The sequence below is a fragment of the Protopterus annectens genome, chromosome 3.part1, assembly GCF_019279795.1.
Source record: "Protopterus annectens isolate FY-2018-M chromosome 3.part1, PAN1.0, whole genome shotgun sequence".
Classification (NCBI taxonomy): Eukaryota; Metazoa; Chordata; order Ceratodontiformes; family Protopteridae; genus Protopterus; species Protopterus annectens.
Genome location: NC_056732.1, coordinates 1,846,159,645 through 1,846,179,774, shown reverse-complemented (window position 1 = coordinate 1,846,179,774; position 20,130 = coordinate 1,846,159,645). Strand labels below are relative to the sequence as shown.

The 20,130-nt window shown below is 41.3% G+C and overlaps 1 protein-coding gene across 1 annotated transcript in view; it reads right to left on the bottom strand.

The window, feature by feature from the left end:
• Positions 1–20,130, bottom strand: part of LOC122797914 (zinc finger protein 84-like) — a 291,604-nt gene that overhangs the window by 100,968 nt on the left and 170,506 nt on the right. Inside the window, exon 3 of the mRNA XM_044066432.1 lies at positions 7,394–7,516. Coding sequence (XP_043922367.1) covers positions 7,394–7,516 — 123 coding nt within the window. The remainder of the gene's footprint in view (positions 1–7,393; positions 7,517–20,130) is intronic.

Sequence of the window (20,130 nt, the reverse complement as noted above, 5' to 3'; positions counted from 1 at the left end):
ATTCAGACCAGGTTGCAGCACAAGTGACCCGATGTTTGCATTGAAACAGATGCTTGACAAGAAGCTAGAGATGAGGAGAGAGTCCAACTGGGCATTCCTAGACTTGAAGAAAGCATATGACATGGTCCCAAGAAAGCTGATCTGGGCAGTACTATAATGGTTTGAAGTCCCAGAAACATTGGTAGAATTAGTGCAGGCTATGTACAAGGACTCAATGACTTAAGTACGAACAGTGTTCGGCCTCACAGAGGGGTTCCCATTGGGAGTGGGTGTACACCAAGGTTCAACTCTGAGCCCACTGCTGTTCATAGTGGTGTTGGACTACATTAGCAAACAGGTAGGAGGGGACAGATCAACAAAGTTGCTGTACGTAGACAATGTGACAGTACAGGCAGACTCTGAGCTAGAAATTCAGCAAAGGATAGGAGAATGGAATGCAAATCTGAAAGCACATGGGATGAAATTAAGCACAGATAAGACAGTGGTAATGACAGCAAATTGGGGAAATCAGAAGAAGATGAGAACAGAGATAGAAGGGAAGATAGTGGAACAGGTAAACAGCTTCAAGTACCTGGGAGGGGTCGTTGAGGAGAAGGGTAGTCTGAATGAAGAGGTCAAAGCTAGACTCAGAGGGGCTGCAGCCAACTGGCTAAGAGTGTCAGATGTAGTCTATGACAGAAGAATACAGTTCTCCTGCATAGTACAGAAACCTGGGCAGTAAAAGCAGAACAGTTGAAGAAGCTAGAGGTGATGGAAATGAAGTGCTTGAGAAGGGTGGTAGGATGCACACTGTAGTACAGACAAAGAAATGAGGACATAAGAGCAGAAGCCAAAGTAGCTCCAATTGCAGAAAAGATCAAAGGGAACAGATTACGGTGGTTTGGGCACGTGTGTAGAAAAGCAGAAGACAATTTGGTGAGGGAGATCTGGGAGAGACAGCAAGTGGGTAACAGTAAGCTAGGACATCCAGCAAAGAGTTGGATGGATTGTGTGAATGAAGATCTGCGACAGTCACGCACGAGTGTTGAAGAAGGCAGGAGTGTGGCACTGAAATGAGAGATCTGGTGACAGCATGATACCCTGACCCCATGTAGAAAAATGGGAAAAAGGTGGCTGATGATGATGAATCACATTTTCACCTCTCTTATTGATGGCTTGTCTTTAATTTTCCATTTTCTAGTTCTATCTTTCTTAGTCGCTAACAACACTAAAGTTAGCAATACTCTCACCTCTTTAATGCTGCTATGTTACACCAACTCAGCAAAATCATCTCTATACTGAGGTTAGCTTTTCTTCAAATTATAAGACTAATCATATTATTCAATCATTTTTGTAGTGAAGTAACTCCACACATTCCAAAAATATACACCTCCCAAGAATCTCCTTCTTGGCCATCATATCTCCGAAATAAGCCTTGTTTACATAGGTTCATAGGTTCATAGGTTCATACTAGGCTATCTGCCCTAGGGCATTTATAAGCCTAGCCAGAGTGTGTTTGGCTTTCGCCACCCATTTTAAATTAATTTTGCTATGCCCTTTTTCGAGGTTAGTATACTGTGCCTCTGTCTAACAGTGACACAGAAGTGATAGCCGGGGTAAACCTACGATCTCCCATCCACTCATCAAGATTCCTCTTGAAGAGAGTCAATGTGGGACTCTGCCTAACCTGGACTGGGATTTTATTCCAGAGTGAAGGGAGCCTCTGGGTTATGAATCTGTCCCTCCAGCATGTCCTATTTATTTCAGTGCTGAGGTTTAAGTCTCGGCGACAGCTCGATGGGATTTGGATTTTCTGAGGTGCAGCATGTCCATTAATTCGGGTTGGACATGGCTTTATCGTCAGGCACAGATCGCCTCTGAGCAGGCGGTATGCCACTGAGTAGAGCTGGAGTTTCTTTAACCAGGCAGCATATGGCATCTGTTTGAGCCCTTTGATCCTCTTGGTGAGGTACTTTTGGGGTCTTTCCAGTTGCTGCAGGTGTCTGGTAAGGTACATCCCAAAAGGGGCATTGTACTCAATTATGGGCCTGATGAGGGATGAGTAAAGAGGCACGATGACCTCCCTGATCTAGATGTGAATCCCTTCATGATTAGGTGGGCTATATAAAATGTTTTTCTAACCACTTTGGCCACGTGGTTGTCAAATGAGAGATTGCTATCAACTTGGGTCCCCAGGTCCCTAATGACTTCTTCTGTACTTAATGGATTACCACCTATCTGGTAATTTGTGGGCACTTTGTTTTTGCCAAAGGGGATGACTATACACTTTTTGGCGTTTAGCTTGAGGCCATGGCTCTGACACCAGTTGTCAGTTTCTATGAGGCTCTTTTGGAGGATGCTTGTGTCGGCTGGAGAGTTGATTATGGCACCCAGTTTGCAGTCATCTGCGAACTTGGTCAGCCACAGTCCTTCCGTGTTGGCCTGTACCGCCGAGAAATATATACCGAACAAGAGAAGTCCCAGGACTGAGCCGTGTGGGATGCCACTTGTAACTGGTTTGGAGTCTGACATGGCTCCAGCAATTCTAACCATGTGGGTTCTGTCCTTGAGCCAGTTTGCAACCCATCTAGTGACATAGGGGTTTATATTTAAGCTGGTGAGCTTATCTATAATGCCCGAGTGGGGTATTGTATCGAAGGCTTTTGCGAGGTCCAGGTAGGCTGTGTGAACCACCTTGCCCTCGTCAATGGCCTTGGTGACTGTTTCAAAGAAATCGACCAGGTTTAAGAGGCAGGATCTGCCCTTAACAAAGCCAAACTGGGTAGGATCCAGTGTCTGTAAGTCCCCAATATCTTTATTTATGAGGTCCATGATGATCCTTTCCATAGCTTTGCAGACCAAGCTAGTCAGGCTTATGGGCGATAGTTTCCAGGATCCGTTGAGGCACCACCTTTATGGAGAGGGACCACTGTTGCTGTCGCCACTCTTTGGGTACATATCCTGTAGTAAGGCTAAGATTGAACAGTAGTTTTATGTTTGGGTTTAGCTCTTCTTGGAGTTCATGTAGGGCGCAGCCGGGACACCATCTGGTCCCATTGATGCTGTGTTTTTGCTTTGGAGAGGGTGGCTCTTACCTGAGCATCTGAGATGTCAGGGGCAGCACTCTGTTGGGATAGATATTTGTCCTTTTGGTGGGGAGGGAGAAGTTTGCACTGAACCTGTCAGCTAGGATGTTGGCAATGTCTGTGGGCTCGGTGTATTTTTGTCATTTGGACTAATTCTGAGCATATCTGGGAATTCCCACCCAGGTTCATAACATAACTAAAGAAAGCCTTGTGATTATCCTTAATGCCCTGTGCAATTTTTCTCTCGAAGCTGGCCTTAGATGATTTATGAGTGCCCGTAGTTTTTTGCTAATACTGATCAGAGATGCCTTCCCTTTTTGGGATTTTGCTCTATCATGTAGTAGCTTCCTCCTTCTATTGTATAGTTTGTTTATGGCTGGGGTCCACCAGACAGGACGTCTGCCTTTGGAGGATTGGGTCTTGGTTTTATTTGGGATTGCATGATCCATGCATTCCTGAAGGTGTTCATAGAATGCGTTTATAAAGGATTCTGCGGTCTGGGACGTATTTTCCACAGGCCCGGGGGCTTTGAAGGATTTCGCCTCGGTTTTGAGGCGTGTGAAATTTGCTTTAGAGAAGTTTTTCAGTGTGGTTTTCTGGGCAGGGGGTGGGGTCGGGATGTGAATATCCAGTGAGATTAGTTTATGGTCTGATCTTACCAGTGAGGGATACACTTCTGGTCTGGAGCATAGTGTCCCCATGTTGGTGATGATCAGGTCCAGTATGTTTTCCCTCTTGTGGGAGTGGTAACAAGTTGTTCCATAGCATTTGAGTTTATAAATTCTAGGAACCTTTGGGCTAGGGTGTTGGAGCTAGAGTAATGCTCCCAGTCTATGTTTGGGTAGTTGAAGTCGCCCAATATAATGGTGTTTGGAGAGACCTTCATATTTTCCAGTATTCTCAGGAAGGCCAAGTGGGGTTCCTGTGTTTGGGAGGGTGGTCTGTAGCAGGCTATAAACTGGAAGGCAGTTTTACCCACAGTTAGTTGCACATGGATAGTCTCTGATGCTTCGTGCTGTGCCACCAACCTGGAGGTGTGGGTATCTTTGACAAATATTGATACTCCCTCCTTTTGTGGTTCGGTCCAAGTTTTGGGGCGAAAAGCATGGTATGAGGTATAACCTGGTAGTGCTGGGGTGCTCTCGAGCCTTGAACCAGGTTTCTGTTACTGCACAGATATCGATGTTCTCCATGCTAAGGAGAGTTTCGAGTGCGTGCATCTTGAGGTTTAGACTTCTGGCATTGAGTAGCATTACTCTTAGTTTCTTATCCCTTGTGATACCTATGGAGGTGGGTTTGTCTTTTGAGCCTTGCCTAAAAAGGCACTATGGGGTAGCAAGAGCCTTTGCCAATATCCAAAGCCCAGGGTGACAGGTGCAAGCCGTCCCTAGCGAAGCATCGTGGCTTGTCGAGCATGTCATCCCAGGCTGACAGGCATTGGATCCCCTTTGAATGACACCAACACTTAAGCCAATTGTTGAAATTGATCATCTTGTCTTCATATTGTGGCATCATTCTTGGTGAGGGTAAGATGCTACTCAAGGTCAGGGTCATACCGGCCTGGGCTACATGCTCAGAGAGCTCCTCTATGTCTCTTTTCATGTAGCCCAGGGAGGTGCGTCTCAGGTCATTCACACCAGCATGGACAATGACTGAGTCATATTTGTACTTGCCTTGGAGTGACCTGAGTGCTTGTGTTATGTGGCGGATCCTAGCGCCCGACAGGCAGCTCACCGTGACCTTCTCCTTGTTCAGCCTGGTGAGCGGGACGTCAGTGTGCCTGACGATAGAGTCACCTATTACAAGTGTATCAGGTGTGTTGTTTAGCCTTAAGGGCTGTGACTGTTCGCACACTGGCTTTGTGAGCTATGTGTTGCACGTGTTTTGTTTTGGGGTAGCGGTTGCTTGGGTGTCTGCTTTGGAGGTCTCTGCTGCTTAGGCAGATTTTTATTTAGAGCCTCCGAGTATGTTTTTGTGTGTTTATGTGTTTGGTTTGTTGTCGTGGTAGGTCTATGTGAGACTGGAATTGTAGTGAGTGTGGTTTCCTTCTCCTCCTGACTGGTTACGCCAGTACTGAGTTGAGAGAGCTTAGCCTCCAGTTTGGCTATATGGTTGCATCTCTCACATGTGTTGGAATTTGTTGGGAGGAGGAGAGGGTTGTCTGTGTACATGAGGCAGTTGTAACATTGCCTCAAGATTCCCAGATTCACCAGCTGGACCGGAGAGGAGATTGACAACTGACCTTTGGACATGCTAGAATAGTATTGGGAATTCCTTTATAATTGAAAAAAGGGCCAATGGGGAACAAGGTACTCAAGGGGAGTTTGTGAGGGTGTAGTGCTTTTAATTTTTTAGAGCTGACTTATATAATTGCTTTTGAGCAAGTGCCAGGTAACTTAAATGCAATGTGTTACAGGTAACTTAAATGGAAAAACGACAAACAGTAACTTTCAAGTGAAACAAGGAAATAAGTACAGTAAGCAATGCAGATATCACTAGGGATCCACAGAAGTGCTAAAGGCCGCGTTTTAGGTGGAATTAGCGTTTCAGGGAAATAAACAAACAACAAGCATACAAATAAAGCTAGATTCAGCAGGCCTGGATCTAGTCTATGCTACAGCAAACAAGGTGTACCAATTTCAGTAAGAAACAGTTAGAATATGCAGGCACTATAAGCCTCTAACCAGAAATTCCCTGCTCAGAAGGGCAGAGTCCAGCCTCTCCTCCCACAAGAGTGCAGACCGCAATCCTTCTTAACGTAAAATAACTGGCCTGAAGCCCAAGTGCTTAAACCAGAACTAATACACTTTTAGAATAACAGACACTGAGCTCTCAATCAGCAGTTCCCAACTTAGAAGGATGTAAGCTACCTGTCCTGCCACCACAGTGCAGGCCACAAACCTTCCTAATGTAAAACAACTGGTCTGAAGCCCAATTGCTTAATCCAAAAGACTTAGAAATGATAGCTACACTTTAATCAAGTTACTACCAGCAGTAATAAATACAACTGAATACTTTAAAGAATGCCTGGATTAATGCTCAAGTTATACAAACAAAGCTAGATTCAGCAGGCCTGGATCTAGTCTATGCTACAGCAAACGAGGTGTAACAATTTCAGTAAGAAGCAGTTCAAATATATAGGCACTATAAGCTTTAACTAGAAATTCCCAGCTCAGAAGGACTGAGTCCAGCCTCTCCTCCCACAAGAGTGCAGAACACGAACCCTCTTAATGTAAAATAACTGGCCTCAAGCCCAAGTGCTTAAACCAGAATTAATACACTTTTAGAATAACAGACACTGAGCCCTCAATCAGTAGTTCCCAACTTAGAAGGATGTAAGCTACCTGTTCTGCCACTACAGTGCAGACCACAAACCTTCCTAATGTAAAACTGGTCTGAAGCCCAGGTGCTTAAACTAAAAGGCTTACAATGAGTTACACCAAGCAGTAATAAATACAATTGAGTACTTTTAAGATGACGCAAAAGCAAAATAATGTAGGAAAAAACACAAATACAGTAAAAGCGGATAATTTTTTTTTTTTTTGGAAAGAGAAAGGAAAGAGAGAAAGGAGTAGCAGAAACTAAGCTGATTGGCCTTCTCAAATGCTCTCCCTGTACTGGGTAGAATGAGGTAATGACACTAGACTGGAACATTTGTTCAAGCTTCATTGGGGTGTAGAAATACTTCTTCACACATTTCCTTGTAAAAATTCTATGATTTCTTGATTTAAATGTATATCTGGGGTTAAGACATATTTCTCCTCCAGTGATCATCTGTAGCATCTTTATTTAATCAATCATTCACTCCATGTTCTTTTTACCCTTGTATCATATTGTTTTCTCAACTCTAACATTTACATGCCCTTTTTATTACTCTTTTGTGGTGCTCCATTCCTGCTCTGGCCAAAGTTATAAAATTTACTTCTCATGGTTTACCAAAATCATCATCTAACCTCAATACATCTTCCTTGAGCGCTAACATTAGATCTGTATATGCAAGTTAATGTAAGTTCAATAACCCCAAGAATTTGTCTAGCTTCATCCCATTCTATTACCTTATGTCCATTTATCACCTGTTCCCAATATCTCAATTCTTTGTTCTTTCTTCTCCAAATGCTTACTATATTTTCTTCTTATAACAAATAGTATTATGTATACGTGGTGGTGGTGTTCTGTTTTTCCAAGGTCTAACTTCTTTTAATGTAAAAACTTGCTTAACACTTTTATGAATATGTCTGTACAGAATACTCACTCCTATACTTCTGCCAGACTTTTAATTTACACTTAATTGAAAGTTTTAACAAATGGAATATATTTCATGTACTTACTGCTAATTCTGTTACCAGGAAGCTGATTTTGCTGCAGGTTCCTTCCTCTGTCACCAGTATCAGATGGAAGCAGCTTATCTTTCAAAATAAGTGACCAGAGGTGGTCCACAGGGATGTTATACCCTACAAATTAAAATGAGACAACATTTAAAGATAAACTGTATTCTTCTGGGAATACGTAGATTTCCAATGGGTTGTTCTCAAAATACAGCTGATGGAAAATGATAAAGCAAGAATGAAAACCTTGCATGAATACAAGTCATCTCAAGCAATTTCCATATTGTTAAACTTTTATTGTGCGCGTGTGCATGTGTGTGCGCGTGTGTGCGCGCACGTGTGTGCGGTCACGTGTGAGTGTGTGCGTGTGTGCATGTGGGTGTGTGTGCGAATGTGAGTGTGTGTGTGTGTGTGTGTGTGTGTGTGTGTGTGTGTGTGTGTGTGTGTGTGTGTGTGTGTGTGTGTGTGTGTGTGTGTAAATATGTTAACTTTGTATAATATTTATTTTGTAACGTTCAGAGTCAAACACATACAGCTACACCAGTATTTATTACTTATTTATTATATTTGGTAATTCAGCAAATATAATGATGTAAATAACCGCTTCAGTCTGACCCAGAGTCAGCTACATAAAGAAAATAAAAAAAGTGCTGTATAGTACAGAAATATATAGTGAAAACTATAGGGAAAGGAAATCTCAGTATAATAAGAGATCAATATACTCGTTAAAGTACACTAGATAAAGAAACACACACAAAACTAAAACATTTTGACACTGTGCCAATGTTCAATCAAACTTCTGTCCTGAACCAACACCCTGATGTCAGTGAAACTGTAATCTGCAATGAGACATGAAGCACATAACTATTTCAGAGTGGTGTTAGAGTTCCTTAAGTAGCACCAGGTTCAATACTTACCTTTCTCAGCAAGGTGTGCTGCATGAAGTGTGTGTGAGAAAGAAATAACACCTGAACAATCCTGATATTTGCAGGAAGGGTATTCCAGACCGAGAGACAGGAATGGAGAAAGTCCCATAACCAATACTAGTTTGGTCTCAGAGAACAGCTAGAAAGAAGACAGGAGATTCATGTTTAACTACAGAAAGATGAGGTAAGGTAGTTGTCCTAAGATGAATCATGTGTCCAAGTGGTCAGCATGCATCACAAGTGACTGATCTGTAAAATAAGAAGCACGGGGCACCACTTGTTCACTCCTCAGCAGGCAGACAGACAGTCTTACAGAGAAAAGAATCCCTGTACTCACTTCTGGGAGCTATGAGTAACATATTTTGTAGAATAATGATCCACTGCACTTCATCAAACAAGCACTAAATGTGAGGAAAAGCCTACATAAAGCATTGCTGATACCCATTGGTTTCACTGACCTTAGGTTTCAAGATCTGTTTGCATTCTAACATACTCCAAAGCCCTGTTGAACACCAATTCAAACAGGATTTCAATTAAAGAACTTTAAGACAAACAACTAGAAATGCACAAATTCAGCACATATACTGCTCACAGAAGGCACACCCTTTAACAACTTACCATTTTCAAAAGTACTGTCTCAAACAACTGGCTGTTTTTGCTGTTTATAGATAATACCAGCATCGCCTATATGAGTGGATGGGTAATGCAACCTATACGAGTGAATGGGTAACAGAAAGTTCACTCCAGGGATCATTCCAGTTGCCCTACTGGACACGGGCACTGTGAGCTAACATCGAGTGGCATGGTGCCTGGGCAAATTTTTTTGGGCTAGGCTTGTAAAGGCTACAGGGCCATTAGCCTAGTACACACCTATGAACCTAAATGGTTCAACATTTTCCTTTCTTTAAATGTACTTATACTTTTCTTGACTCAGTTAATCCCCTTAGATCTATTGCTTCTTTGCAGGGAAGATTTGAGGTGGTATTTATACTGACTAGGGAAAACTTAGCCAAGACATAAATTCCATTACTCTTTTTAACTGGAGCCGTAGGATCCTTTACATCCATTTGAGCTAGTACCAGCTCAGGCAGATATGATGCCCATTTAACATTTTATGTGAAGGACAGAATTTTCAGGGAATTCTACTGGCATACCTATCTATAAAACACCTCTTTACACTGGGATCCTATCCCAAACGCCATGAGAGAAGCTGCATATTGCGAACAATGTTTATGTATTTGACAGGATACACTTCTTCTGCTCATTTTTGCTTATACGTTCAGTTCCGTTTCTGCTCCTATCCAATGGCACTTTAAACATGATAAAATACTATTATGTCTATTTGTATTTTACTCAACTGTTACACTCCTATTTTTGTCACTGTGCTTGTATGCACAGGAAAAAATGTTCATGTTCTCCTTAATTATTGTTAGTAAGATTTTTATTTACAAATTGACCAACTTGTCTTTGTAATAATGTTCTCAAGTAAACTTTTTCATCTATTTTATATGTTGGAGCTTTTCTCCCCAGGCCTCCTCTGAAAATGGGCTCACACCCAGTCAGACGTTCATGGTAAACAAATGTAAAATAAATAAACAAATGTACTTTTTATGCCTGCTAACATACAGTATTTATTACATTCACTAGTTGTATTTTATTTATTTATTTAAATTTGTTGACCGGGAGTGTCCGACTGGACGTGGGTCCATTTTCAGCGGAGGCCCGAGGAGAAAAGCTCCACAGTAAAATAAACAGACAGTAGTTAAATTGGATTACATAGCGATTAACAATTTAACATAGCAATTACTTACAACATATTTACAGATGAAGAACATAGTACATCAGTAGACAACTAGAATCTTTATCTGTGAAGTACATAACAGACATTAACAAATGTTACAATGAGAAGTTCCTGCTGTATAATAAGTACTAGGCTTATAAGCATCTGAGCTTGCCATAATCAAGGTAGTTAGTAGGGTGGAAAGAAAGGTAGTGGTTGGATGGGGTGGGTGATATTAGAGAGGGAGTTGCAAGGGCATAGCCAGCATGTTTTTAGGTGCACTTTTAGTAAAGTTTTGAAGTGGGTGCATGATGGTACGGAGGTAATTGTGGGTGGGAGTGAGTTCCATAATTTGGCTATGGCGCAAGAGAATAGTGCTTCACCAGCAGAGTTATTGGCTTTAGTGATCTGCAAGTGATTTTTGTTGCTGGATCTTAGTGGTCTGGTGGTGTGAAGTTGTAGACCTTGAGGTTGCTAGAGATACTCCAATATTTGATATTGAGCTTTTGTATACTTTGATTAAGTTCAAACTCCAAAAAGGATATTTGTTAATTTGTTAACTTCATTGGCAAAACCTGGAATTCGTTGCCAAACTATATAACCCTACAATCCTCCAAAAGTCTCTTCAAAAAAACCTCAAACAGTATCTCAAAGTGAATTGGCTATGCCCATGTACCAACTCTGGCTAAGTTATGAACTAAAAGCATATTTTGCAATTATCATAACTTGTAACTACATCACCAAGCTCTGCTTCCAATCTGATGTCTCTTACTTTTGTCTGTCCATGACAATTGTGAGTCCCTACTAGGGAACACTACTAACCCATTGTATATAATCACTTTGTTTTTATAATTGTTTGCTAACTTCTGTGTAATCTATGTCAGTTTGTCTTTGTGAAGCTTTTCTCCCCGGGCCTCTGCTGAAAATAGACATGCATCCAGTCGGACTATCCCGGTAAACAAATGTAAATAATAAATAAATAATGGTTGATTCACCAATGTTTCACTTTGGCCACAGATTCAATACTTACAACTAAAACATTTTCCAAAGTGGTAGAACCAAAATCATATTTGTTCAATGAAACTCTGAGTTATCCAATTAATGTTGTTCAAGGAGTTTCATAGCTCATTGTAATTTATAGGCCCATAATTGTGTCTGACTAACTTATTACGTTAAAGAACATGCCTGTTACGTTCAATATAACAGAAACCAATAGACAATGGTGTATAAACATTAGTCCTAATAATGCAAGTACTACATCCAGAAATGCATGCAAAAATGTGACAAGTACGTTCACTGACAGTAGTCTAGACAGCAAGATTCACAGAAATAATGCAACGGAAATGCTAGCTGATGGAAGTGGGTTAAATGCAAGATGTTGGAAGCAACTAAAATGTGAAACATGCACCCTGGCAATGTTTTAAATTCAGTCAGATTTGTACCTACCAGTGAGAAAATAACTATTCATTTCACTTCCTTGTCACATTCATCATTAGAATTTATGTTCAAGGGTTCACAGGCTGCATAGACTAGCATGTCACAAGGTGCTTTGGGAATGCAGTCTCCTTTCTTTGGGAAGCTCTGCCAGATTGCAGGAGGGGGGAGTCACTGCATCTGGACAGCAAAGTCTGACCTTTTAAAAATAGTTACAGCATCTGAAACATTTACTGGCTAATGAGCAACTTAAGGATAGAAGAAATAACTTCATAAATAAAATACAGCAGGCTAAGGGAATAGACAGATCAGGAATTTAAAACAGCTGTTCCTCTCAACAGAATTTGAATGACAACACTAGAAAAAGCTTTATACTGCTGTTTGTATGCAGAATCAGCTTGATGGCTCTGTAAAAAAAAAAATAATACGTGTATAGATAATATGGTAATTATAGGCTCATCGGTGAGTAAGGCTAATGGCACAAGAGCCTTTACAAGCCTAGCCAATAATGCTCAAGATATGACAATACTGCATCTTAATTCCCCAGAGATGGGATGGGGTAGTATCAGGGTAGTGGGTCTTTGGGTGTTGGAGCCCCGAGTCATTTTACAGACTATCTCTGTCCATAAAGGATATGGGCAGTACCCCGGAGTGAATTTATGGCTCCCTATGCATTTATCCAAATTCTTTTGAAGATAGTGAGTGATGGGTTTTATTTTACGAAGATGGGATTATTCCCTAGACAAGGTAGCCTTTGAAATATGAACTGGTCTCTCCAGCATGTTCTGTTAGAGTCACAAATAGAATTCACGTCCGCAGAACACTTAATCCATGTATAAATTTTCTTGTGAATGTGCAACATTTTCATCAGGGCTGGATCAGAGACTGCCTTGTAGGCATAAGTCCCCTCAAACTAAATGATATGAGAGAACAAAGGGAAAGGGACTTTAGTTGGTCTGCATAAGATATGCGTCTTACGGTTTGTATTTTTTTAGTGAGAATCCATTGGGGCTGCTCATATTGGTGTAAGTGCCTGGTTAGGTACATGCAGAAGGGAGCAATGTACTCAATTATGGGCCTGATAAGGGCCGAGTACAATTGCACTGTGACTTCCTTTGATCTTGATGCCATGCGTTTACTTATAAATGTGTTTACTTATAAGTTGAGCCACACAGAAGGATTTCCTCACTACTGTAGCTCTTGGTGGTCAAAGTGTAGGTTACTATCTATCTGTGGTCTTACGTCAATCACCACTGGATCTACGTTTAGGAGTGTGCTATCAATGTTACAATTTGCAAGAATATCTGATTTACAGAAGGGTATGATTATGCATTTTTAGCATTTAGTCTCAGACCATGGTTTTGGCACCAGTCGTTAGTCATTTTTAGGCCTGTTTGTAGGATGTCAGTATCATTTGTGAATTTAATGACTTCTCCCAGCTTACAGTTGCCAGTGAATTTGATTAGCCAGAGGCTGCCAACATTGGCCTTCACTTCAGAGAAGTATACATCAAACAGGAAGGGTCCCAACACTGAACCCTGTGGGTCACCACTAGTAACAGCTTTCTTATCAGAACTGGATTCATGTATCGACTCAACATCTGTCCTGTCAGTGAGCATACTGGCTATCTGTCTAATGATATATGGGTTTATGCTTAACTCAGTAAGTTTATCTATGATCTCCAAGTGAGAGATTCTGTTGAAATTTTGGCCAGGTCTAGATAAGCGGTGTGTACTATTTTGCCCTCATCCACTGTCCTGGTAACGTAACTCAAAGAAGTACACCTGAAAGAGCAGGCAAGACCTCCCTTTGACAAAGCCAAATTGGGCCTGATCCAGTTTTCTGATAGCACCTATGTCATTATTTATCAGGTTCATGATAATTCTCTCCATGGTCTTGCAGATAAGACTGGTCAAGCTTATGGGTCTGTAGTTCCCTGAGTCAATTGATGGGCCCCCCTTGTGCAGAGGGATTACTGTTGTATTCTTCCATTCCTCTGGACAATGCTGTCCAGAGGTTGTGGTTAAACAGGATTTGTAGTGGCTCTCATAACTTGTGCTATTTAAGAGGCATCCTGAAATGCTGTCAGGACCCATGAATGCAGTGTTTTTGTCTTTAGTGTGCACAGTAAGAACCTGTTCCCTTGTAATGCCTGGTAGAGAAATGGTTGTGGTTATTTCTTTGGGGTGGTAGGAAGTAATAGATGGTGGAAGTGTTGCCATTGATAATTAACTCAGCACATTGCTGAGCATTTCCCCTGAGGTTATGAACATAATTAAATAAAGCCTTATGGCTATCTTTCACCTGGGAAGCTATGTTTGCCTCATATTTTGCTTTGGCAGATTTGACCAGTTCTCTAATTATTTTGTTTAGATTGGTGAGTGTCTTTGTACACTGCTTTGTTTTTTCCTTCTTGGCTTTGGGCAGGATTTTCTTTCCTTTTGTTGAATAGCTTATTTAGGCTAGGGGTCCACCAGGGTGGTTTATTTTTTCCAGTAATCATAGGTTTGACACAGACAGCTACTGCATCCTCTATCCAGCTATGAATGTAGTTGTACAGTGTTTTTGTGTACAGCTCAGAGTAGGCCTGTCATCCAGGTTCAGAGAGGCTTGGAAGTTTAATAAGCTGTCAGTTAGTTTGAGGTAATTGGCCTTAGCAAAGTTCTTAACAGGTTTGGAGTTTACTGGGGGGTTTACGTTAGGTTTAATACTAAAGGAGAACATTTTGTGGTCAGATCTCACCAGAGAGGAGTTAAAGCACAGGAGGGAGCAGCACCCCCCCATGTTCAAGAGTACTAGGTCTAGGATACTTGTACCTCTACTTGGGGACCTAATTAGTTGCTCCATAGTGTTTATGCTGATGCAGTCCAAAAACCTCAGAGCAAATGAATTATGGGTCATATAAGTCTTCCAGTTTATGGAGGGGTAGATGATGTCACCCATAAATATGGAATTAGGCTGAATTTTAAGAGATTCCTGTAGGTTTAGGTAGGAGGTGTGGCTGTCCAGACTCATCTTAGGGGATCTGTAGCTAGCAACAATATGATATGGGGTCACACCAATAGTTAGATGGGCATGAAGCAGCTTAAGAGAGTTATGTTGTTGGACCAGTCTAGCAGTGCAATTGTCTTTTATGAACATTGAGACACCTCCTCCCTTTGCTTTATCCTGAGCTGAGGGGGACTGAAGTGTATGAAAGGCATTGTAGCCTTTAATAGTCAGGGTGTTTTCTCTGGTTCTGAACAATGATTTCCATGACTGCATGTATGTCTGCATTCTCCACAGTAAGGAGTGCTTCCAAGGAGTGCATTTTTTATTTAAACTCCTAGCACTGAGCAGCAGTACCTTTAGGTAGTTGTGAGCAATTTTTCTTAAATTGGAGGGTTTCGCAACTTGGCACAGCCTAAAAAAGGCACTATGGGGATAGATAAAGTTTTTACCAGTATCTGGAAGCCAAGTGGTGACAAGTGGAAACCATCTCTGGCAAAGCATTGTGGTTTTACTTTCATGCCTCCTCAGGCTGATATATATATATATATATATATATATATATTGGATCCCTTTGTTGTGACACCAGAAACTAAGGCAATTATTGAAGTTAGTCATTTTTTGCTGGTACTGTGGCATCATCATTTCTGAAGGTAAGATGATACTCAAGACTAGATTCATATCCACCTGGAACACATATTCAGAGGGCTCCATCATGTCTCTCTTCATATAGTCCAGTGAGGTACATCTTAGGTCATTTACTCCAACATGGACTATGACCACGTCACACTGGTACTTGTGGTTTAAAGCCCTAAGTGCATGCGTGAGCTGGCAGATCCTGGCTCCAGACAGACAGACGCTCACTGTGATCTTCTCCTTGTTTAGCCTAGTAAGGGGGACATCAGTACATCTTACAATAGAATCCCAAATAACTAGAAAGTTTGTTTGTGAGGTGTGCTACCTTATGGGCATGGAAGCGGGGCTGCTATGATTTTCAGAGTTATGTGTTGTGTGAGGTGCTGTCTTTTTTAAATGTGTGCAGGCTGCTGAAACATGCTTTTAGGAGGCCTTGGAAGTTTGGGTAGATTACAAGAAAGTACCTCTGCATATATGGGTCTGTGTGTTTGTTACTTAATGTTGGTAATGAGTGTTTTGGGTGTAAAGCTAACAACCTTGTTTGTACCTTTTGTGTGTGTATGTGAGAGGTTTGCCTCCAATGACGTAGTGTATCTACATCTCTCACACACTGCATGTGTCTGTTCTAAAATTAAATGGTTGTCAGTGAAAATAAGGCAGTTACTACACTGCTTCAGGATGCCCATATCCACCAGGCCAGAAACAGAGATGACAGGGAAGCACCTACCCATTATTTTTGATCCTTAGTAGACTGGAAGGAATAAAGAAGAGGCACTTAAAGGTCTAAGTGAGACCATTTAGCTGCTTATGATTACATGACCTGTATACTATTATATGACCTGTAGTATACTGTTGCCTGACCTGTATACTGTTATGTGACCTGTATATGATTACATGACCTTATACTATTGGAGGACTTGTATAATATTACATGACCTGTGTACTATTACATGAGCTGTACACTATTAGATGACCTGTGTACTATTACACGACCTGTACACGTTTACATGTCCTGCATATGATTACATGACCTATATACTATTACATTACCTGTATACTATTACATGACCCGTACATGAATACATGACCTATATACGATTGCATGACCTGTATACTATTACATGCAAATAAATAAATAACTCCCAAATGCTAAAGGTGGTCTGCCACAAAAACAGTCAATATTGGCAGAAAAAAGACAGAAAATCCACCCAAGGATGGCCAATCAACAAAATCCACAAGAGTTCCAATTGAAATGTAGTCCTTATAATACGAATAAAACTTCGACTTGAAAATAAAATGAAAAATAAAAAAGCTCAAAACTGTCCCTTGAAGATATCCGATAAGCGATGACCCATATAAAATTACATGAACTGTATATGAATACATTTTATTTTATTTATTTATTTATTTCCAGTTTGATAACCGGGAAGGTCCACTGGGCCCAAAAGCCCCATTTTCAGTGGAGGCCCGGGAAGAAAAGCTCCATAATAAAAACAATTACAGAAATTAAAACAAGCAACAATAAAAACAATTACAGAAATTAAAACAAGCAAGCATAGAATCATACATTTGTACAAATTATTCATAGAATAATGTAAAAGAACACATACAAATGAAATATGTGAATAGTATCATTTTTACAATCAAATTCAGAGAGCAATGTGCATGTAGAGCCATTTGCACAGAGTAGAGATGGAAGCCTGTGTACAGTATTTAAATAATAAGTACACTGGGGAGAAAAATTCAATATACAGTTGAAGTAGAGGGGGGAGCTGTAGAAATAGCAGAAAGTAGAGGCGTTTGAAGGAGAACATGTCTAGGAGACATAAGAGGGATTTAGGTCGGAAGGGTACAATTACATTTCCAGTTTTGGGAGAGGTGGGAGTAGAGTAGGGATTTAAAGTGTTCAGAGTTTGCAGTGATTCTAAGCAGGGGTCGGAGAGAGTTACATTTTTTGGCCAGTGAGTAGGAAAGGAGAAATTGGCTAGGGGGTCGTTTAGGTTTGTGTACAGAAAGTAGATTTTGTTGGGCTGATCTTAGGGGTATGAGTGGTGTGTAGAAAGGCAAGATATTAGTTAGAGCAGGGCATACAGTAGGTTTAAAGATTAGTTTGTGGGCTGTAGTAAATAGATGGTTAGGAAGCTCGAGCCACTTTAGACTGTGGAGACAGGTGCAATGGTGGGTGCAGTGAGTAGATTTAGTAGCAAATTTGGCGATTTTGTTGTAGCAGCTTTCTAATTTTGAGGAGATGGAGGCTGAGAGGTTAGTTAGAAGTGGAGCACCATACAATAGGGAAGGTAGTAGGAAGGAGGAGGCGAGGGTTTGCCTTGTAGCAGGAGAGAGAAAGTGAGTGTTTCTATATAGCGTACAGAGTTTCTGATGGTTTTTTTTGATATTCAGTTGAATATGTGTATCGAATTTCAGATGTTCATCAATGGTAACACCAAGAAGTTTGGGAGAAGGAACAACTTCTATAGAGGAGTGAGTATGGCTGGTGATCTTGAATGATTGCTTGTCAAGAGGATGGGCTTTTGTGGGGGAGAAAAGAAGGATTTTGGATTTATTGGCATTAAGGGAGAGATGATTTTGAAGTATCCAGTTCTCTGTAGTTGTGAAGGTCAGTTGGGTTTTAGTCTGGAGCTTAGGAAGGCTAAGGGCAGAGCAGACTAACGTGGAGTCGTCAGCATATTGCACTATTTAAGCGTTTGGAATTGCAGTGTGAAAATTATTGATGAATATGTTAAAGAGCATAGGTCCAAGTATAGATCCCTGGGGGACTCCAGTAGGTATAGGTAGGAAGGTTGAAGTACCAGTTTGCCATTTCACAGCTTGGGATCTGTCAGAAAGATAACTTTTGAACCATGAAAGGGTATCTAAGGAGAGATTGAGGTTAGAAAGGTGATTGAGAAGATGGGTATGTGATACAGTGTCGAATGCCTTGGATAGATTGAGAAGGACAGTGGAGACAATTTCTCCAGAGTCACGGGCATGGTTAACAATGTCTAAGAAAGAGACGAGAGCAGTTGTAGTACTATGGCCAGGACGGAAGCCATGTTGTGTAGGGGTGAGGAGTTGGTTATTGAGGAGGTGGGGCATGAGTTGCAGGTGAATGCATTTTCAAGTACTTTTGAATTGGGGAAAGAGTGGCTATTGGTCTGAAGTTATAGATGCTATTGTTTTTGCCTCCTTTGTGGAGGGGCAAGATGTAGGCGGCTCTCCATAATTTGGGGACGTAAGATTCCTGAATGGATCTATTGATGAGAATGCTGATGGGGATGGCGATACCGTCTGCAGCGTGCTTGAGGAAGAGTGAGGGAATATTGTCGGGGGCATTGGAGCATGGCTTAATTTGGAAAGAAGCTTTTTAATGTAGGAAGTTGAGACTGATTTTAGCTGAAAAATAGGGGGAGAATTAGCAGTGGTGGGTTGTGGAGTAGAGGGGGAAGTAGTGTTAAGGGAAGGGAAGGGGTTGTAGTTTGGGAAGGTCTCAGTTAGTTCAGCTATAGAGTTGGTAAAGAAGTGGTTAAAAAGGGTGGCAATTTCTGTGTCGGTTTTATTGTTGTCGGGACAGGGATTGGATTTAGTGCCAGGGTGCATAAGCGAGTTGATGGAGTTCCAGAATTGTTTGGAATTTTTGGAGTGAGAGGACTGTAGTTTGGTATAATAAGACTTTTTATCATTAGTGATATGCTTTTTGGTTAGATTGCGGAGTTGCTTATATTGAAGGAGGGTGACTGGGTGTTTCCATGTCTTATCTCTTTGTAGCATAAGAGTTTTTGTGTCCTTTGTTAGCCAAGGGGTGTAGTTGTGTTTTATTCGTTTTGTCCAGGGTGAGGCTAGGGAGTTTAGGATGCTTAGGAAGGTAGTATTGAAGGAGTCTAAGGCTTTATCTAGTGGAAGAGTTTTTAGGATGTCCCAATTCATTAGTTTAAGTGTTTCTGAATATATAGAAGGGTTAACGTTTGAGAGATTACGGGTATGGGTATATTGGTGTTGGTGTGGGGAGGAATGGGAAGCTCGGTGAATAAAGGTTGAGAGATGATCACTCATTCTGTCTGGTAGAGTGCCAGAGTCAGAGATCTTATTAGGGTGGGAGACTAAGATCCAGTCCAGAATGGACACCGGGGGTTGTTTCTATTGGGTCTGTTAATGCGGTTTATTAGTTGTGTGAAATTAAATAGATTGATAGATAGAGAGGGATTATTGTTATTGATTCTAGTGATGTGAACATTGACTGGAATAGAATGTATGTTTCTAGTTTAATGTTGGTTGAGGCCCAAGGGAGAATGTTTTCTAGGGTGTTGGTGTTGTCTCCAGGGGGGATATAGATGGCCACAACACAGATACTTTTGTATTTATTCATTTTGAGGATCCCAGTGACTAGTGTGGCACTGTTGAACCAAGGAAAGGGGTTCTGGTAGGGACAGAGTTTCAGTTGGCTGTTATAGGTTAAGACTACTCCTCCTCCTTTCCTGTTTTGGCGGTTGTATCTGAGAGCTTGAAAGCCAGGGGGTACAATCTCAGAGTTAGAGATGTGGGGTTTTAGCCATGCCTCTGAGACTGCAACTATATCAGGTTGAGTGTGGTTTAGCCAAGCCTGGAATAGTGTAATTTTACTTTTTACACTCTGGGCGTTAATGGTAATGAGCTTTAGGTATTTATCGTTGGTCCTATTTGAAGTGGTAGGACGAGAAGGATTGATACTAGTCATAGGTCCAGGGTTGGGGTGAATGTATCCTGATAGGGCAAGCCAATTGAAGGAAGAAAGGAGGAGAACCTTTGGTCTGTGACATGTAGTTAGTGGGAGAAGCAATTTCAGTTTGGTTGTAGGAGGTTTTAAAGAAGTGGTTAGGAGCTTTAGTTTAAAATAGTGAATTGGATTAGGTTGAAGTAGGGAGGGGGATATGTGGTAAAAGTGGAATGTCTTGGGGGGAAGGGAGAGAGTGAAGGGGTGGGAGGAAGGAGGTTGTTTGTAG